At 45.3% G+C, this 22,616-nt stretch overlaps 1 protein-coding gene across 1 annotated transcript in view; it reads left to right on the top strand.

Annotated features, from left to right (window-relative positions):
* The window catches only part of sspo (SCO-spondin), a 603,219-nt gene that overhangs the window by 102,484 nt on the left and 478,119 nt on the right, over window positions 1–22,616 (top strand). The window contains 3 exon segments of the mRNA XM_054751251.2: window positions 6,162–6,327; window positions 6,461–6,719; window positions 14,371–14,563. Coding sequence (XP_054607226.2) covers window positions 6,162–6,327; window positions 6,461–6,719; window positions 14,371–14,563 — 618 coding nt within the window.

Here is a 22,616-nt window from a genome sequence, read left to right on the forward strand (position 1 = left end):
CCAAGTACTCGATTTAGTGGTTTTCGCACACGTTGTTTGGACAGTGATGCTCCATCGTCTTTTTCACCAATCTCCTTCAAACTCCTGCTATATACTCTTAAGACATAGAGGAAAAAAGTCAACCGTCGGATTTTTCAAAAGTTGAAAGGTGTGGGCGTGGCTAAGCCTCAAACTTTAACCTTTAGCCATTACATTACTTGACTTAATAACTCCCAAGTGCATGATCAGATCTATTTCAAACTTTGTCTATGTGATCACTGACCACATCTCAAGACAACGACAATGTGGACAGCTGACATCACCTAAGCCCCGCCCCCTGACAACAGGAAGTCTATTGTTTTATGGTGAAATGCCCATATTTGTCCCCTCTAATTTAGTCAACATGACAAAGGTCATACACTGTCTTCATGATGTTGTAATGACCATTCAGATCTGATAGCTTTCCAGAAAGGGAGGGGCTTTGATGCCATGGCGAATGCTGGCGTGACGCCATGACCTCACATTTGACTGTAACTTCCACAAACGGCCTCCGATTTGCCCGAAACTGAACATGGCAATGAACAATCATGCCCTTTAGCCAATGAGGCACGAACGGTTGGTGAATGTTATATAATGTCACCAAAGCTGACCTCAATGGGACTTTTCTGTAGTTGGTCACAGCGCCCCCTAGATAACGTTATCCTTCGATAACTTTAAAAAACATGGTCAGAATAGCATTAAAGTTGGTCACTGTCATCACACCACCAGTGTGGTAAAGATAGAGGATTCCCTAGTGGTGAGACTTAAAATATAATGGTGGGCTCAAAGGGGATGCTGAGTCAGGGTGAGGTGCGGACAAGGTGAGGTGCGGACAAGGTGGCCGTTAGCAGTTTCTGGTGTCGGGGTGGTCGACGTTTGTGTTCTGCAGACGTGCCCTGGTGCCCCGAGCTGCCGGCCAGGCCGGAGCGGCACGGAGCTGCGAGGGCCGAACGACGCTGCTTGCAGCTTTAATTAGGCCCGAGCAGCGAAATCGCTGCGAAGGCCTCTTGTTTTTTTTTTTTTGCTCTGTTTATTCTTTTTTATTTATTATTCCGGTGCCGCTTTGAACGGCTTTTTGGGGACCTTAACATACCCCAAAACTCACAATATTTTGCACACTTGTCAGGCCTGGTGAAAAATTTGATATTTTAAAGGTCTCAAAAAAATCGCAAAGAAAATGGCTGAACAGCGCCCCCTAGAATGTGAAAAAAAAAACCCTCTCCATAAAGCTTAGTTTATTGTACAGTTATGAAATTTGGTACACCTGTAGTACTCCACAGTCCGCACAGAAAAGTCTCTTGCAAGCATGGTCAATATCAAACAGGAAGTCGGCCATTTTGGGTTGAAATGGCGATTTTTGGCCGTTTTTGCCGTTTTTAGGGTCCGTTCCTGATTGGATTGCTCGATCATTTTTCGCACGATCGTCTCAAAAATTGTGTAAAATTGATCAGAAAGGATGGGCGAACAAAATGAGACAAGGATTCTGAGTTTTCGTATATGTTGAAGGGGCGGGGCTAGGCCTCGAAATTTGACTACTCGCCAAAAAAATTTAAATTGCTATAACTTCATAACTGAATGGAATATAGTTACCAAACTTTCTGTGGTCATTCGTCATCCACCCACAAAGTAAATTGAATTGTCGGATGTTGACATCACACAAGCCCCGCCCCTCAGGACCAAAAAGGTCAAGTTTTACTGTGAAAGGTTCCAAATTGCCCCATTTCACTCAATCACCACATATTTGTAGCTGTTAACTCAAGACAAGTGGGGGTTGCTTGGCGTCACTTTATGGGAGTTTTCGCCAGTGGGCGGGGCTGCGGCGGCGCGGCGAAGTCAGGCGTACCGCCATGGCCTTACGTTTGCCTCCCATTTCGTCATTTCTAAAGATATTGTCACAAAACTTCTTGTGAGTGATCCTAGTCCGGCCCCCCAAAATATCTAATGCGAACATCCGGTGGGCGTGGCCTATTTTTTGAAATAGCGCCCCCTAGGACAATTAAAACTGTCAGCCCCAAGCCACGCTTTGACTAAGGATTACGAAATTTGGTACACTAATGTGGTGTCTCAGGACCTACAAAAAAGTCTCTTGGAGCCAAGTGCAAAGTAGCACAGGAAGTCGGCCATTTTGGTCCAAGTACACGATTTAGTGGTTTTCGCACACGTTGTTTGGAGAGTGATGCTCCATCGCCCTTTTCACCAATCGCCTTCAAACTTGTGCTATATCCTCTTCAGACGTAGGGGAAAAAATTCAACCGTCGGATTTTTCAAAAGTTGAAAGGTGTGGGCGTGGCTAAGCCTCAAACCTTGACCTTTCGCCACGCCACTCTCATTTTCACAGCTCCCTATTGGACTCCTTTTACCCAATAACCAGGAATATCTGGCAAATAGCAGTAGACAACTTGAGATCACTTGGTATCCAGTACTGGCAGGTTTTGAAAAAAGGCAGGGCTTTGGGAGCATGGCGAAAATCGCCATCACACCATGGAAATACGTTTGCCTCTCATTTCTTCAGTTATCGTGATATTGCTACTAAACTTCTGGTGAGTGATCCTAGTCTGACCCCTAAGAGAAATAGACAGTTGAAATCTGTGGGCGTGGCCTATTTTCTTAAATAGCGCCCCCTAGAGCCATTAAAACTGTCAGCCCCAAGCCATGCTTTGACTGAGGATTACGAAATTTGGTACACTAATGTGGTGTCTCAGGACCTACAAAAAAGTCTCTTGGAGCCAAGCTCAAAGTCACACAGGAAGTCGGCCATTTTGGTCCAAGTACTCGATTTAGTGGTTTTCGCACACGTTGTTTGGAGAGTGATGCTCCATCGTCCTTTTCACCAATCTCCTTCAAACTTCTGCTATATACTCTTGAGCCATAGAGGAAACAATTCAACCGTCAGATTTTTCAAAAGTTGAAAGGTGTGGGCGTGGCTAAGCATCAAACTTTAACCTTTCGCCATTACATTACATGACTTAATAACTCCCAAGTGCATGATCAGATCTATTTCAAACTTTGTCTGTGTGATCACTGACCACATCTCAAGACAACGACAATGTGGACAGCTGACATCACTAAGCCCCGCCCCCTGACAACAGGAAGTCTATTGTTTTATGGTGAAATGCCCATATTTGTCCCCTCTAATTTAGTGAACATGACACTAAGGTCATACACTGTCTTCATGATGTTGTAATGACCATTCAGATCTGATAGCGTTCCAGAAAGGGAGGGGCTTTGATGCTATGGTGAATGCTGGCGTGGCGCCATGACCTTACATTTGACTGTAACTTTCACAAACGGCCTCCGATTTGCCCGAAATTGTACATGGTGATGAACAATCATGCCCTTTAGCCAAGGAGGCACAAACGGTTGGTGAATGTTATATAATGTCACCAACGCTGACCTCAATGGGACTTTTCTGTAGTTGGTCACAGGGCAACCATGATAACGTTATCCTTCGATAACTTTAAAAAACATGGTCAGAATAGCATTAAAGTTGGTCACTGTCATCACACCACCAGTGTGGTAAAGATAGAGGATTCCCTAGTGGTGAGACATAAAATATAATCGTGGGCTCAAGGCGGATGCTGAGTCAGGGTGAGGTGCGGACGAGGTGACCGTTAGCAGTTTCTGGTGTCAGGGTGGTCGACGTTTCTGTTTTGCAGACGTAGCCTGGTGCCCCGGGCTGCCGGCCAGGCCGAAGCGGCGCGGAGCTGCGAGGGCCGAACGACGCTGCTTGCAGCTTTAATTCAATTTCTTCCTCTACTTTTACAGGTTCTGAATGAATCTAGGTTCATTAAATTAGCTTCTGATGTTCTGGCATTCCCTCTCTCAATTATTTTTAATCTTTCACTTAATACCTGTTTAGTCCCGACGGAGTGGAAATGCACTAAGATTTATCCGTTATTTAAGGGTGGAGATTCGTGTGAGCCGAACAATTGTAGACCAATTTCAATAACTAATGTTGTAAAAATATTTGAAAAGATAATATTGAAGCAGATTTCTGGCTTTATTGAAGGCAATAACTTTAACTTATTGTCTCCATATTAATCAGGGTTCAGAAAGCATTTTTCTACTACTACTGCTTTGGTGAAACTTACCAATGACATATACTCCGGGTTTGATAGTAGCCAGGCTACAGGTGCTGCTCCGTCCCGCAGCGCTCCTCAGTGAGAGCAGAGGTGGGGGTGGGGGTTGCACACGTTCCACTGCTGTTTCTCACCAGCATCAGCTGATAGAGGGCTCTAGATCTGTTGCGCCGTTCGTGTCAGCGGACACGGTAGGATCGGGGAGTGGGGCGGAGCATGACGCTTAGCCTGGCGGACAGGCTTATAAACCGCTGGGGAAAACCCTGGAGCAGTAATTGGATGTTTTCTCCCTTTGGCTGACATGTTTCAGCTGAAACTTCTGCCTTCAGAGCTTCCAGCTGTTTGTGGCGTCACTTCCGTTTATGTGATTGATGCATCCTTCATGCTGATAACTGTTTTGTTTTTTCATTCTGATGCTGTTTTTTTACCTTGGGCTGACATGCTTTTGCTGAAACTTCTGCCTTCGAAGATAGATTAAGGAAGCGATAGAGGTTAGGAGGAGCAGACACAACACCATGAACAGAGACAATGGCCTTGTTCGAGTTGAGCAGCGCCTCACCTGGAAAGCAGACGAGAGCAGACGTACGCAGCAGGGGGAGTGGCTGAAAGCCGGCGTTTAAGTCGGATAGATTTCCCTACATGTGAAGCTCGCGGGTGATGATGGATGAAGATATCGCGTTAGAGTTCATACTTGTTTAATTATTTATTTTAATTGTGGTGCCTGTCAGCAACCAAAACACATCCCCACGTGCTTGTGGATATCATATACTGTATATGGAGACCTGACTGTAATAAGTAAAGGTTATCAGCTGTAGGTTTAGTGTGCTCATAGGAAACGTGGCAAAAGAACACAAAACACATTTCTCTTTATGGCCTATATTGTTGTCATCATCAACGTTACATGATTTAAAAAATACTTGTGACCAACTAACATTTTGCATTCAACCACTGGATGTTTGGATCAAAATGTGAACCAATCAGAACTTAGATCAGGTGAGAGCCAGGCGTTTCCCGTCATGCCCTAGATCTACGTAGGTATGACGTCAGAGCAAGTCGGCGTCAAGTCGGACACAAATCTAACCGGCAAGCCCTGTGTGCCGATCACCGTGATCTAATCTGCGCAGAACTGGCTCATCTCGAACACGGATCACACATGGGACGGTGTTTTCAGCATGAAGGATGTAGGTAGCAGGGTGCGACATCGTCCTCAGCTGCCCGCACATAAACGGAAGTGGTGCCATGAACAGTTGGCGGCTCTGACGTAGGCAGAAGTTTCAGCTGAAACATGTCAGCCAAAGGTAAAAAACATCAAATTACTGCTCTGTGTTAAATAAGAAATAAGAAGATGATTATGGATAAATACACAGAACGAACATTGAGAAGAGTTTTAAGTAATTATTGCTAATATTAGCTGTCATCCACCTTCCCTAGGTCTTAGAATTCTCTGCACAAATAAGGAGAGAGAGACAACCTTGCCTTTTAAGTTTCAATCATCTCAACCATTTATTCAGGCTCGTATACGTTAGGAAGATTCTCCTCACCTCCCCGTTCCGTAGAGAATCTGACAAGATTTTATTCTCTCTCTCCTGCGAAGTCAGATCTGACTTGCCCACGACCCTGAAGGCCATCAAACCTTGCTCTCTCACAGTTTCCCTGGCATCCAACAATCTTTTGCTAGCTTACCTTACAGACCCACATTTGGAGTCAACCTTGAGCCCACCTGATTCTGGTCTTATCTAGCTTGAGCCTGCACTGACCACCGTCACACTTTGTACCTCATCAGAATCTTGAAACTCATATAAGCATGCATGGATCATATGTAGCTGGAAATACATCCAAAAGCCCATCATATGAGAATCACTTTAAATGAATATAAGCATGACTACATCTAAGTTTAGGATATAAGTGTGATTAATTACTTTATATTTACTCCACCGGAACAAGGGCAGATAATCTACCTACCTAAAGCATAACTGTTCCCTATTCCTAGAGATCTGAACTTTAGCTGGGAGTGACTTCAGGTCCAATCTAATCGTTGTTCTCACTGGGACCTCCATCCTATAGGCATGTCATGATGTGGTGGAGAGGGAGCCATATTTCCATCTCTGTCTGTCAGAAGCCTGTGGATGTGCTCCAAAGCTGTCCTGTCATTGCACCATACTCACTGCCTATGCTTGGCACTGTGCTCAGGAGGGTATCATGCTCCACTGGCGCAATCAAACATTCTGCTGTAAGCCAATCTCATTCATTATTTTTCTGATATATTAACTATATGCAATAAAGATGCTAATGTTTATAATGAAACAAACATGTCACTAACTAATGCATAAATTGTTTCTACTACTGCTCCTTCCTGTGTCCAGCTGTTCAATGCTCTGGAGGTCAGGTGTACCAGGAGTGTGGACATACTTGTGGGGGATTTTGCTCAGAGCTGCAACAAGGCTGGAGTTGTGATGATGCTGGTGGGATGGATGGTAAAACTTGTGTTCCAGGCTGCCAATGCAAATCAGGACTTTTGCAGGACCACCAAGGTCAATGCGTGCCTAAGTCTTTGTGCCCTTGTGTACAAGGAGATGAGATGTACTATCCTGGAGATACAGTTCAAAGCAACTGCAACAAGTGGTATGTTGGATAAACCAATCCATTTTTAACCTGTGTGTTTACACAAAAGGACAAAAGAATCCAAGTACTATCTTCATAAAAGAGAAAAGCTAATTAGAAATAGAACAATGCAATCTCACGTTATAAAACCCAGAAGAGAAGCAAGATAAAACAGCATATTTCTTGTGTTTTCATGCCATCTAATGAAGATCCACTGTGGTGATTGAGCTCCAAAGAAATGATGCTATGTTCCTGCTCTCTTAGTCAGCTTAGGCTGGTTTCATTGCATTGCTTCATCACATAGCTACTAGTGAAAGAGAATATGTCTTCATCACATAGCTACTAGTGAAAGAGAATATGTCTTCATCACATAGCTACTAGTGAAAGTGAACATGTCTTCATCACATAGCTACTAGTGAAAGGGAGTGGTTCTTCATCACATAGCTACCAGTGAAAGGGAACATGTCTTCTCACATAGCTACTAGTGAAAGGGAACATGTCTTCATCACATAGCTACTAGTGAAAGGGAACATGTCTTCATCACATAGCTACTAGTGAAAGAGGACATGCCTTCATCACATAGCTACTAGTGAAAGGGAACATGTCTTCATCACATAGCTACTAGTGAAAGAGGACATGCCTTCATCACATAGCTACTAGTGAAAGTGAACATGTCTTCATCACATAGCTACTAGTGAAAGGGAACATGTCTTCATCACATAGCTACTAGTGAAAGAGGACATGCCTTCATCACATAGCTACTAGTGAAAGGGAACATGTCTTCATCACATAGCTACTAGTGAAAGGAAGCATGCCTTACTCTTATAGCTACTAGAGAAAAAGGAAGCGTGTCTTCATCACATAACTACTAGTAAAATGGGACAGGTCTTCATCACATAGCTACTAGTGAAAGTGAACATGTGTTCATCACATAGCTACTAGTGAAAGGAAGCTAGTTAAAGGGAGTGTTTCTTCATCACAAAGCTACTAGTGAAAGCAAGCCTGTTTTCATCACATAGCTACTAGTGAAACGGAGCGGTTCTTCATCACACAGCTACTAGTGAAAGGGAACATGTGTTCATCACATAGCTACTAGTGAAAGGGAGCATGTGTTCATCACACAGCTACTAGTGAAAGGGAACATGTGTTCATCACATAGCTACTAGTGAAAGCAAGCATGTTTTCATCACATAGCTACTAGTGAACGGGAGAATGTCTTCATCACATAGCTACTAGTGAATGGGAGAATGTCTTCATCACATAGCTACTGGTGAAAGGGAACGGTTCTTCATCACATAGCTACTATTGAATTGGAGCGGTTTTTCATCACATAGCTTCTAGTGAAAGGGAGCATGTCTTTATCACATAGCTACTAGTGAAAGGAATCATGTCTTCATCACATAGCTGCTAGTGAATGGGAGAATGTCTTCATCACATAGCTACTAGTGAAAGGAATCATGTCTTCATCACATAGCTACTGGTGAATGGGAGAATGTCTTCATCACATAGCTACTAGTGAATGGGAGAATGTCTTCATCACATAGCTACTGGTGAAAGGGAACGGTTCTTCATCACATAGCTACTATTGAATTGGAGCGGTTTTTCATCACATAGCTTCTAGTGAAAGGGAGCATGTCTTTATCACATAGCTACTAGTGAAAGGAATCATGTCTTCATCACATAGCTGCTAGTGAATGGGAGAATGTCTTCATCACATAGCTACTAGTGAAACAGAGTGGTTCTTCATCACACAGCTACTAGTGAAAGGGAACATGTGTTCATCACATAGCTACTAGTGAAAGGGAGCATGTGTTCATCACACAGCTACTAGTGAAAGGGAACATGTGTTCATCACATAGCTACTAGTGAAAGGGAACATGTGTTCATCACATAGCTACTAGTGAAAGGGAACATGTGTTCATCACATAGCTACTAGTGAAAGGAAGCTAGTTAAAGGGAGTGTTTCTTCATCACATAGCTACTAGTGAAAGCAAGCCTGTTTTCATCACATAGCTACTAGTGAAACGGAGCGGTTCTTCATCACACAGCTACTAGTGAAAGGGAACATGTGTTCATCACATAGCTACTAGTGAAAGGGAGCATGTGTTCATCACACAGCTACTAGTGAATGGGAACATGTGTTCATCACATAGCTACTAGTGAAAGCAAGCATGTTTTCATCACATAGCTACTAGTGAATGGGAGAATGTCTTCATCACATAGCTACTGGTGAAAGGGAACGGTTCTTCATCACATAGCTACTATTGAATTGGAGCGGTTTTTCATCACATAGCTTCTAGTGAAAGGAATCATGTCTTTATCACATAGCTGCTAGTGAATGGGAGAATGTCTTCATCACATAGCTTCTAGTGAAAGGGAACATGTCTTCATCACATAGCTACTAGTGAATGGGAGTGTTTTTTCATCCCATAGCTACTCAGTTAAAATGTTTTATTTTGTAAAGTGCCTTTAGATGACACTTTTCGTGATTTGGTGCTTTATAAATTGAAGGAATTTAATTGAATAAAAAACCTATAATGGTCACAGAAATAACTTGAATCTGACAAAAGTAATAATAAATAAAATGTCTTTTAAATGTAACCAATGAAAGTCAGTCTTTTCTTTTTAACCATGTTTCAACAGTATTATTAAACAAAGATAAATTCATGAAACAGGCCTGGACATTAATGATGGTAACCCTAGAAAAGACTAGAAATAGTGGGTATTTCTCAATATCAAGGCGCCTGGCCTAGCAAGACATTGACTTGCTAGGCCAGGCGCCTTACTTACGGAGACACAGTCCTTCCTAGTTGTAACATTTTGTAAGTGGTTACTTGTAATTACTTGTCAATAAATTATAAAGATATTTATAAAAATGTAATATTCTTTAAAAAATTTGGATTATAATATCATTGAACCTTTAATATCTGATTGACTTGGTATATAGGTAATATGGGTGTGCCAAGGAACCAACACTCATCAATAATTTTACACAGATGCAAAAATATAGATTATAAAATCTATGTTTTACTATATTTTTATGACTAATGGTCATACAGGATAAATTATTATAAACGATTATTTATAACAAGACAGTAGTCAAACTTCATTAAAACATGATCTAAAATAGTATTAAAAGTCTAATTAGTTGTCTTAGAAAAGAATGTGATGGCTAGGTTTATAAAATAATCTGACTGATTGTAATGAGGTTTAATTAGTTATCAAATTAATAATAAACCACCAACGCCAGTGTGTGTAGAGCTGCGGTACCAGTATTGCGATGGTTCTTGGCGATCCGGTTGCTCACCAAAGTTGTTTCAGCCAGATTGCCGGATGGAATTTACTTCTGGACCATCAAAAAGTTCTAGCTGTCCTTTGAATTTTTACTACCGATCATAAAATACCCCCTGGGTGACTGCTGGCGGCTCTGTGTGAGTGGTTTGTGTCTGATGCAGCCTTGCAAGTTAATGTATAACAAAAAGTAGTGGTCTGATCTTGAAAAAGGGTCATTCAATGCTGCTAAAATATTTAGTTTAAAGGCCCCATGTTTGAAATCCATTGAAATCATGATGAAAAAATGTGACTCTTCAGCGCCATGCAGTTCAGTGAAAGTATTGCAGCTATAGTAGGTCACTCATGAGTTTGACTGTATGATCAATTTCCAACCTGTCTTGCCTAACCCACACAAAGCTTAAAACAAGCTACTCGACCTCTTTAAAAAAGCATTTATAATTGACTGTTTTATAAAACTACTAGTTCTGTTCTTGAAGCTGTTACGATTCACACACGTAGGAGAGGTGATGTCAGCCGGGAGGTCAGGTGTTGTGAGAAATTGTGTTCCCCTGAGATATTCTGTCCCCCCTTGTCGGGAGATCACACTTCTGGATATTTTCACAACATTTGCGATCAACTTTCACGGGAAAATTATGTAATGTAATGCAGTAATGTTATGTTTGTGATTTTTTTTCTATATCTCCTCCTAAAACAATAAAAAAGATACAGTAAAAACATTCTTGTTCACTCTTTTGCAGCAAGCTTAGTTCTCCTTTTTGAAAGTTATGTAAAACGATGTAATCTCACTCAGTTTAACCATCTTTCATTTGAGATAGTTCAGTCCTCATAATGGACAATATGTGGGTTTGGAAATATTTGCTCGACTGCCTAAGGGAAACAGAATATTTCAGGGGAAACATAATTTCCCACAACACCCGTTTCATGTGGTTTACGGCGCCTCAATGTAAACAAACTGGCTGCCGCTACCAGCTTATATGTATATGGAGCGATCACTGGCTGATCGTTAACCACGGCTGTTGAAGGAGTGTTGGTGAGCCGGGGACACGCTGGAGATCAAGTAAACAATGTTGACTTATCCACCAGCTAATCGTGGCTCACGGCTGGCGTGGTGGAGATGGGCGTCACAAGCTACTAGTTAGCCATGGCTAGAGCCGGGAAGACGCTGTGTATGCTGTAAACTCTCACGGATTACCAGCAACAGGAGACCAAAGTCTAAAGGTAACGTTTAAGAAGAAGCCCTCTGATTCCATTTTTGGTTCTTTTTAAAACACAGGAAAGGTTTTTCTTTACCTTGCTGATGTACGTTTCGTTTGCCGACTGCAAAACATCCTCAGAGCTGACGCTGATGGTGGCGTCACTTCCTACTCCGTTTATCCGCGGGAAGCAGAGAATGTTGTCACCCTCTGCTGCCCGATCTCCCCTCTCCGATGATGCAGTCCCATGTGCGATCCAATGAGTAAACTTCATCGTCTCTGTTCATGGTTCCACCTCCACGTCTCCTTATCTCTATGGCTTCTTTTATCCGTCTTTTGTATTTATGTTGTTCGGTGTTTACGATCCTTGTGTTGTCCCAGTCCATTAAATGGTTTTCTCTTGTGCAGTGATCTGTTACGGCTGACTTCTTTATTGTGCTTTCTGCTTCTTCTTTTGCTGCTCTCGTGTGTTTTCGACTTGTTTCTTTCTCACACTCCTTTCTATGTTCTATTGTTCGTGTGTTGAGTTGGCGTCCAGTCTCTCCTATGTATGTTTTATTGCAGAGTTTGCATGGGATTTCGTAAACGACTCCACATTTAAGTCCAGCTGGTATCTTGTCTTTTGGGTGCACTAGTCTGTTTCTAACTGTTGTGTATGGTTTTGTTGGTGTGTTTATGTTGTGTTTTTCATTGTTGCTCTTATTTTTTCTGTTATGCCTTTGATGTATGGTAAGGTTACCACTGGTTTTGGTTCTTGTCTTTCTGGGTTTCTGGTTCTTTGCTTTGTTTGTTCTTTTCTTTCTGTTGTTGTTTGTTGTTTTCCTTTGTTTATTGCCCATGTCGGGTATCCGCAGGTCTTTAAAGCGTGTTGTATGTGTCTGTCCTGCCAGATGTTCACAGCAGACTCTTATAATACATTGGGGCCTGCCAGGTCTGATTGGCATCCTCCCCCACCATCAGTGATAAATCACCACCACGTGAGTCAATTGACAGCTCCACCCCTCTCTTCACTCGAGTGTCCAAGACATGTTGCCGCAAATCAGACGAAATGACAAAGAAGTCGATCATCGATCTGCGGCCTACGGTATCCTGGTGCCAAGACTCATATGGACACCTTTATGTCTGACATGGTGTTCATTATGGACAATCCATGAATAGCACTTAAGTCCAATAACAAAGCACTGCTCAAATTCAGATCAGGGGGCCGTTCCTCCCAACCATAATTCTCCAGGTTTCACTGTTGTTCCCCACATGAGCATTAAAGTCCCCCAGCAGAACGAGGGAGTCACCAGAAGGAGCGCTCTCCAGCACCCCCTCCAAGGTCTCCAAAAAGGGTGGGTAGTCTGAACTGTAGTTTGGAGCATAAGCACAAATCACAGTCAAAACCCATCCCCCCACACGTAGGCGGAGGGAGGCACCAAAATGGGAGCAACTAGAATGCCCACCCCTGCACAAATTTTCTCAGTGGGAGCAACACCAGAGTGGTAGAAAGTCCAACCCCTCTCAAGGAAACTGGTTCCAGAGCCAGACCCATGCATTGAGGTGTGTCCAACTCTATCTAGTCGGAACCTCAAAACCTCACATACCAACTCTGGCTTCTTCCCCACCAGAGAGGTAACATTCCACATGCCAAGAGCCAGCTTCTGTAGCCGAGGATCAGACTGTCAAGGTCCCTGCCCTCAACTACCACCCGTCACACACTGCACTAGACCACTTTGGCCACTCCGAGTGGTGAGCCCATGGGAAGGGGGATACACGTATCCTCTTCGAGCTTTCCCAGGCCAGGCTCCATGGGTAAAAGCCCGGGCACTGGGCACTCGCATACGTGCCCTACCTCCAAACTTTATTTATAAAGTGCTTTTCCTTCAAAAAGTGCAACTCAAAGTGCTTTACAGAATAAAATGACCCTACATAACCACCATTGCTATCCCTCTCACACCAATAAAAAGCATTGGCACAGTCATAACATACCCCTCCAACCCCCACCCAACTTCCATACGCACATCCATTTTAAGAACATCAGTAAAAATGTGTTTGTGTGTTCATACTGTGTTTGTGTCCGTAATCCATTTTCTTTGTTCTTTTCTTACAGTTTAGCAAAAGTTATTGGTTTACCTTAAATGTTTCGGCTACTAGCTCTAGCCATCCTCAGAGATGGCCGGTTATGGTGGCGTCACTTCCTTTCATCTGCGGGCAGCAGAGGTCAGTGTCACCCTCTACAGCCCACATCCTCCTTGCTGATGACAGAGTCCCATGTATGATCCAATGTGTATGTTCCATCGTCTCTGTTCATGGTCCTGTGCGCAAACCTTACAGCAGTCGACATAGCACGACTGATAGAACTGGTAGATAACTCCACTTACTTCACTTACAATGGAACCATATACAAACAACTAGAAGGTTTCGCCATGGAAAGGAAGATCTGGAACTGAAAGCCATAGCCACTGCCCCCCCCCCAGACTGCTGAATAAATCTATGGAAATGCTACGTATTCAACATATTAGAAATCATTCCCAAAGGACAAACGGAGACAGTAATAAAACACCTGAACAGCGTTGGCATAAAGTTTACATATGAAGAAGAACGTTCATGGACATGAGAATAACCAGGCAGACAGAACCCTAAAAACAAACACATACAGGAAACCACCACACGGACCAATACTTCTTATGGGTTAGGGTCACTTATCAGAACATTTTACCACAGAGCAAATATAATAACAGGGGAACAAGCACACATACAAAGTTTTCTTATTAAATATTCTATTCAGTAAAATTTAGAATTCTATTTTGTGCGATATAAATAAACTGAAATGAACTTAATTAAAAAGGTTGTGTAACAAAATATTAAGTTAGGGGTACCTTCATTATTGTCCAGCCCTGTTCCAAGAGTTTATGTTTTAATAACTCTGTTGAAGCATGGTTGAAAAGCAATGTCTGACTTTCATTAATTAAATTTAATTTTGGAACATTTTGTACCTTCAAAAGTACGTTGGAACGTTGGCTGATGATTTAGTATGTCAAGGCCACATATACACAAGAGAAATCAATGAGGAAGTCTGCTTCAACCTCTACATCTTCTCACTTTTTCTAGGGAGAAAATGTTTGAATTTTGTATGAAAGACCTAAGCGTTCCTTGAAAAGTTTCTATACAATTGATATTTTTCTTTCACCTTTCCTTCCCAGTGTGTGTGAGCAGGGACGTTTTAGTTGCACCCAGGACCGCTGTGAGGAAGTGCAACAATGTCCCTACTCTCTGGTCTACGCCCCACGTTCATGCCTTTTTACCTGTTCCAGCCCAGAGCCTCCAGAAGCTGCAGCATCAAGCTGCAGAGAGCCATTGTTTGGTTGTGTCTGCCCTAAAGGAACTGTCTTACTTGTAGGTGAAAATTCATTTTGTCTTTCATAGTTGAGGTATACCTGTGATGAAAATTCAACATTATGCTTTTGATATAGAATAGGCAAGTATAATAAAAAAGGGTTCAGAAAAAAACTAAACAAATATTTACATGTACACTAAGAAGACAGATTTTTGGGAATATTTATCCCTTGAACCCGACAGACCAGATAACGGGTACGGAATTACTTCCGGGTGTCAAAGTCGTTCCAAAATTAGGCTTGATGTTCATGAATATATCAAATCCAATCAAATTTTAATCATGAAGCGCTTTTCAAGCAACGAATGCAAGTCAAAGCACTGTACAATATTAAAAAAAACACACAACAGTCAATCTCCCACCCCTCCCCCACAGATCAACATCTACCATCCCTTCTAGATCTCCCTTTTCCCACCATCATTCCCATCACATGCAAATACACACACACACACACACACACACACACACACACACACACACACACACACACACACACACACACAATACAAATAATTAAATAGATGCAAACTGCATAAGCAGAAGAAACTAGTCTAAATGATATAAACATTACAGTGAACCTCAGCAACATCGAAACCCAACATTAAGCCTCTAAATCTACCAAAGGTAAAAAAAATGCTAAATTAAATAAATCAAGCAAAACCTGAGGAAAATATGCAGTAGCGACAATAAAACATGATCCTATCCAGAAAGCCAGGAACTCAAAATAAAGCCCCGATTCTCTTCTTTCAGTCTTACCTCTGCTGATTTGTGATCATAATTCCTGTTCCAGCAAAAAATTCCACTCAATTTGTGTAATCTATTTTCCAAACGTCAAAACAAACTCATTTTTGACTGTTTTTGCTGTGTTTTCTTACCTCTAGGCTGGTTAGAAGTTTGCAATGCCACTTTACTTAAATAAATGGCTCCCACCTGAGAAGTCCCATACTGTTCGCGGCTCATCTGTTAGACAATGAAACACAATCTCACGCAATTCTATTGGTTCAGAGGTTCAAGCAGTGTTTTGAATGACGCAAATTATCCAATGGAATCCAGAGATATCCTTCTGCGTAAGGGTATTGGCTACCTGTGCTTGTAGACGCTGTGGTTAATTTTCATGCAGAGTTGGTCCTGTATCCTGGAGTGGTATGACTCAGTGATGACAAGGTTTAAGTTAAAAAAGGTAACAGGTTTATCACAATTCAGTCCATGTTAAATACAGACATCGGTACACCGATGGAGAACCATGCAGCCCAATAGTGGTTCTAACTTTCTGGCATCGGTCCAATGCTTGTAACTCTACAACAGCATCCCTAAAATGTCCTAATTTGGTAAAGGCTCATTCCTAAACCTGCTTATAATAGAAAAATGCTATTGTAGGAGAATGGAGTGTCCACAGAGTCACCTTGTAATTTATGACTCCTAGACAACAGTCCAGCTGTCTGTCTGCAGCCTCTAAGGTGGGATTGGTTCTTTTGGCTTCAAATGAATAAGGATGACACATTCTTTTAAGCTGCAGTTATCACAACATTGTATGATATTATATGGTATTATTTTATATACAGATAAATAGTTTAAAGCACACACTACAGCATTTAAGCGAAGAGCGCATGGCGCATCGAGGGTGTGTCTGCCTGCAATGCTGATTATTTTTCGCTTGCATTTATTGATGAGAGGAGCATTTCAGATAGTTTTACTGGTTTTTTTGACATCTTGTTTTCACAATGGCAGGAAAACACAAGAACTATTTTACCACTAGTGAGGTATTGGATATGCTAGCTGATGAATTGGCAACCCCTCCATTTCATGCCAGCCAGGAAACCAGGGCCCACCTTTGATTCCACTGCTTTGTGGTCCCCACTCTCTCTCTTCCAGCTCTTCTTTAGTCAGTCTGTGGTGCATAGACTGTTTGTGAAGTGGATGTGTAGAGGATAAGATGTTTTTTAGAAAGACAGAGTCGGAGCCAGCACGGGCCTTTTATTGAAACAATCAGCATCAACATATACAGACAGCCTTCAGAGTGCCAAAGCCCCAGACTAGAAGTAGGGTGTTCTTTTTATGCAGTTCTGTCATGAGCATGCCTCATGCATGCCTTTACAAAACAGTTAAAGGAGCATGGGGCAGGAATTGTCCAAAAACAAAAAGTACATGTTCATTCTTGAGAAGCTTATGGGTGATGAAGCATTTTAAACTAAAAAGAATGATGAAACCAGTTTATCATTCCATTTTGTTAAGCAGGCTTTGTGCTGCAAAATGCAAAACATTCCTGATCCGAATTTCCCGCGCTGTTTTACGGATATGACGTTAATTGACGCTTCAAGCGCGTTCTCGACAAGGTTCAAACCCGGAAAAACATTTGGAAGCTTGCTAGGTGGCGGTAACGCGTCTTTCACTACTAGCCACGTTAAAACCCCAAACAGAAGAGGAAGAACCCTGGAAATGGATTCTTCAACTAGCAAACGACCAAGCGCAACTCAAAGCCCACTAAAGAGTGGCACAAAGAAGAAGAAGGTTTTATCAGCGGCATCTCGAGAGTCAAAAAGAAAATATGATAAAAGTCGGTCAGGGACCCGAATATCTATTGGGTACGCTCTGGAAGAATGGAGGCTGCTTCAACTGGATTTGGGCCTGAAAAAGGATGCGGACATGGCACATTTTCTAGTGACCAGGTAAGTGTTTGTCTCCTTATTTCTGCTGTAGGTTTCAGTAACGAGTAGGTAAACATCAGAGCTGTATCTCCAGAATTTGAGAAAATAAAATAAAACTTATGGATTTAGATAATGCTGATTTAGGTAATCTAACAAATCTTTGTGCAGATGAACAAGAAACTTATCTAAGCTAACGGTGTTTAGCATATGGCTTCCTGATCAGTTTGAAAAAGCTAAAAGCAACCAAGGAGTAACCGGATCACTTCTACGTTTTGTGGACGACACACCGCATGTGTTTGGAGATAAATGGATGTTCTGTTTATTCTGACGAGAAAAGTAAACAGCTTGATTTGATTATATGACGTCACCGCTCAGCCGGAGCGAGCTAGCGTGTGTAGCATGTTAGCTGCAATCACGTTTCAGTTTGTATGTACCACAGAAGAGAACGGACATTTTCCAAACCAAAGATGAGTCTTTAGAATTATGTCATATTTGATCTACAGTCCAACCTCTAAGCAGGAATGTTACTTTAGTAGATAATGTTATTCGTGGGGTTTGTGAAACAGAACCCCATCGGAATATATTTCCCTAGCGCTATTGCTGAGAATAAATAAAATTAGGATTCATAAGAATAAATAATAAGTCAGCCATAACAACACGTTTGACTAAAAGTAAAGTTGTGCACAAGTTTGTGTTTATTTTTCTAAATTTGTCCAGTTGAATGTAGGTCAGAATAAAATATGTTTGTGAAAATGATATATTTTTTTATAACTGACCTGCATTTTCATATTACTAGTTGTGCCACAGGTAAAGAAGCTTAGCCGTTATTGATCTATGTAAACAGAAGGTGTAGAGTCTCAACCAACTTGTTGACATTTTTGTCTAAAAATGTGTTCTCTTTCTTAACATTCGTTTCGATGTCTCACTATGGGATACGCCCCTCCGCGGATTCCTCAGAAGCACTTATCTCAATACGCCAATCCTGATTGGCCAGTGACCGTGACGTACGCGTCCCCCTGCTACTATAAGTAGCAAGCGTCCCCACGCACGCACTATTCAATCACCTCTTCTCGCTTCGGTGGTCGCTTATCTCTGAGGTAAGTTAGCTCAACTGTTCACAGACGGAGCCTTCTAATATTCTCTCCGTCGCCGAACGTTAACTTACTGTCCTTCTGTCCTGGCCTTCACCATAGGCTCAGGGCATAACGAGCAGCTTCACACTCCAGTGCATCTGTTCGTTCTCTGCTAACACACCAGTTAGCCAACCTGGAAGCCGCTCCTCCCACCAGAGGAGTCGACGGCGCAGGAGCTCGCCTCTGTACCTGTGGGAACAAAATCTCAAGCACAGACCCGCACAAGGTCTGCTCGAGCTGCCTCGGGCTGGAACACGCCCAGCTGGCATTGGAAGTCCGCGGGTCATGTGAGAGCTGTGCTTGCTTCACCCTGAAGAGCCTTCGCCGGCGGCTAGCGCGCCAAGCTAGCCTGTCGGGGAAGGACCCTTGCCTGCCGGCCCCTGGGCCACCGCCTGGGGACGCCAGCGAACATGTCCTCCCGGAGCCGGAACCGTGTGCCGAACTCAGCTGGGGCTCACAGCTCGAACCGGCCGGTCCGAGCCACCCCGTCGAGGACGTGTTGGAGTTGGACTACGGAGACGACGGGGGCACCTCGGAACTCCTCATTTCAGAGGAGGACGAGGATGACGACGTTTTTCTCCCCATCGCTCAGGCCTCCATGCCTAGCTTTCCGTCCTCTCCCAGGGATGGAGCGGCTTCCCCGGCCGCCCACCTGGACATGCAGTCAGTCTGCCGACGCGCTGTGACCAGGCTCAACATCCCTTGGCCCACCATGGTCACTGAGGCTGTCAGATCCCGCTACGAGGGAAAGAAGCTGCCTCAGGCCACAAGAGCGGCAAAGCCCCTCCTTCCCGCCTTCCCGGAGCTTCTCCAAGAAGTGTGTTCCTCCTGGGACAAACACCCTTTCAGCTCCAGGTCTCCTGTCCAAGGAGCCTCCTCCTCGCTGGACTTCGAGGGGATGGAGAAGGCTGGCATGCTTCGCATGCCGCCGATGGAACCGCTGGTTGCAGCCCACCTGCACCCACGGCTCTCGGCAACTTCCTCCAGGCCTCCCGCTCTCCCCGCGAAGGCGGACCGCTTCCAGTCGGCGCTGAACGAGAGGGCGTACAAGGCTGCCGCCATCTCCGCCCGAGCTTTGAATGTCTCCTCCATGCTCTCGGCGTACCAAGCCGAGCTCTGTGAGGACATGAATACGAAGCCGGACCCGGAGGTGTGGGAGGAAATCACTGTACTGACCGACATCTGCCTGCGTGTGCAGCGCTGCGCGGTCCAGGCCACGGGAAAAGCTATGGGCATGATGGTGCTTCAAGAACGTGCACGATGGCTGAACCTCTCCAACCTCTCTGATAGAGAGAAGGAGGACATTTTGGACATGCCAATCGTGCCTGAAGGCATTTTTGGCTCTGCCCTGGCATCAATGCAGCAACGGTGTGAGGCCAAAAAGAAAGAGGATGAAGCCCTTCATCTCTGCCTTCCCCGTAAGCCCTCACCGGCGCTGCCGGCTCGGCCAAACCTTTCTCAGGCGGCTGTCCGAGCCCAGCCTCAGTTCTGGATCCCAAAGCGCCCGAAGCCTCAAGCTGTCCAACCAGCTCCTTCGGGTTCAGCGCCTCGACCAGTTTGTCCTCAGAGATCCGGCAACCAAGCCGCTCCGCCGCCGGGACAACCCACCCGACCCGGCGGTCAGCAGGTGAGGAAGAAGAAGAGGGCAGCCTGGCGGAGTTCTTTCCCTCCAGACGCTGCAGCTGGCAGTTCCCCGTTCGCCAGCTCCTCCTGTTCGATGTTGCCATGGTGCTTTCTCCCCCCTCCTCACGGAACCCCTCCGGCAGAGTCCCCGAGCGGTTCAGGGTGGGGCCAGGACGTGCAGCCGGCTGTGCCGGCTCAAAACACACGTCACAAGCACTCACATTGTTTTTCACAAACATGTCACGCTCAAGGAGCATTAAAAAGTTCGCTGCCGCATCCAGACAAAATGTCAAGGGCGCAGCAAAAATCAATAAAAATGTTGCCCATGAGCATTTCCAGGCGTGGGCGGCCCCTGGCGGACTCATCCGCCAGTCACGGGTCGTCCCCGTACGCCTGGGCCGTCAAAGCACAAAGCCCCCACGCATGCGCATTGGTTGCCACGAGCACCGCTGCACCACAACCTCTGGAGGGAGCCGCTGCTCCGTGTGTCACGGCTGTGTCACCGCTCTCCACTCACATGGAGGAATGGACAGCGGTTTCTGCTTCACATTGGGTGCTGAGAACTATTTCGAGAGGTTACAGGCTCCAATTCGCTTCTGTTCCTCCTCGATTCTCCGGCGTAGTGTTCTCCCACGCCCAGGGGACGTCAGCTCACATCCTTCAGGGAGAAATCTCCTCCCTGCTGGAGAAGGGAGCGATATGCATTGTGCCTCCCGATCGGTCTCAGAGCGGTTTCTACTCCAGGTACTTCCTGGTCCCGAAACGGGGAGGGACCGGGATTCGCCCGATCCTGGATCTGAGGGCCCTGAACCGATGCCTCAGAAAGTACAGATTCAAAATGCTCACGCTCTCATCCCTTTTGCGTCTGATTCACCAGAACGACTGGTTCACCTCAATCGACCTGAGGGACGCATACTTTCATATTCCCGTGTACCCTCCACACAGGAAATTTCTGAGGTTTGCCTTTCAGGGAGTGTATTATGAATACACCGTGCTCCCATTCGGCCTCTCGCTGAGCCCGAGGGTGTTTGTCAGGTGTACGGAGGCAGCGATCGCCCCTCTGAGAGGGAGGGGCATTCGGCTGGCCACGTATTTAGACGACTGGCTCCTGCTGGCACGGTCCAGAGAGGAGGCAGCGTCAAACACGCTGGTTGTGATCCCTCACTTGTGTGGTCTGGGTTTCAGAATAAACTGGCAGAAAAGCGCTTTACTCCCCTCCCAGAAAATAACCTTTCTAGGTCTGAATCTGGACTCAGGGGCGTTCACGGCCCGTCTCTCGACACCGCGCGTGAACGCGCTCTCGCTCTGCCTGGCGCGCTTCCGCCTACACAGTTCGGTGCGGTTTGCGTTATGCCTCAGGCTTTTGGGTCTCATGGCGTCGGCTATTTCAGTGGTACCACTCGGCCGTCTACACATGAGAGATTTTCAACGCTGGGTGGCTTCTCTGGGTTTCTCTCCAGTGCGCCACAGAGCGCGCAGGGTGACGGTCTCTGCAGCGTGCGTCGCGGCGCTCCGCTGTTGGCGTCACCCCTCCCTCTTGGCACAGGGGGTGCCTTTGGGGTTGGTTCTCGTGAGGAAAGTGGTCACGACAGATGCGAGCCTGTCAGGTTGGGGGGGGCTCCTGGAGGGTCGCTCTGTCAGGGGTGTGTGGAGCAGAGAGCTCTGGGGGACACACATAAATTATCTGGAACTCCTCGCGGTCTTTCTAGCCCTGAGGCGCTTCCTGCCTTTTCTCTCCGGCCATCATGTCCTAGTGAGAACAGACAACACCACGACTGTGGCTTATATAAACCGCCAGGGGGGGCTGCGCTCCGTGCGGTTACACACGCTGGCACGCAGACTGATCCTATGGTGCAGCAGGCATCTCCTCTCAATCAGAGCTACCCATGTCCCGGGTGTTCTGAATCGGGGGGCGGATCTGTTGTCCAGAGGGACACCCCTGTACGGGGATTGGAGCCTGCATCCAGCAGTGTTGGAACAGATTTGGATTCGGTTCGGCAGAGCCGTAGTGGATCTTTTTGCCTCCAAGGAGTATGCTCAGTGTCCTCTGTTCTTCTCCCTGCGCGACCGAGACGCTCCACTCGGCGTGGACGCGCTGGCGCACGACTGGCCACGGGGACTGCTTTACGCTTTTCCCCCAGTGGCCCTGATACCACCCACCTTGCTGAGGGTACGAACCCAGCGCCACACTCTCATTCTGGTGGCCCCATACTGGCCAGCCATGCATTGGGTGGCGGACATTTTCCAGCTCCTGGAGGGCCAACCTTGGAAACTGCCGCTTCGCAGGGACCTGGTGTCCCAAGCGGGAGGCTCGATCTTCCACCCTCATCCAGAACGGCTGGCCCTGTGGGCCTGGCCCCTGAGGGGTGTGGGCTAGTGTCAGCAGAGCTGCCCCAGGCAGTCATTCGAACCATTCAGAATGCCAGGGCCCCCTCCACTAGGTCCCTATATGACTGTAAATGGAGGGTGTTTGAAGCCTGGTGTCAGGGCAGGGAGGTCTCACCCTTCCAATGCCCGGTGAACGTCATTCTGTCTTTCCTGCAAGACTTGTTGGATGGGAAGAAGGCTTTCTCCACCATTAAAGTGTACCTAGCAGCCATTTCCGCCCGACACTTGGGTTTTGGGAGGAAATTGGCAGGTCAACACCCCCTTGT

Source organism: Nothobranchius furzeri, chromosome 7, assembly GCF_043380555.1.
Source record: "Nothobranchius furzeri strain GRZ-AD chromosome 7, NfurGRZ-RIMD1, whole genome shotgun sequence".
Lineage (NCBI taxonomy): Eukaryota > Metazoa > Chordata > Actinopteri > Cyprinodontiformes > Nothobranchiidae > Nothobranchius > Nothobranchius furzeri.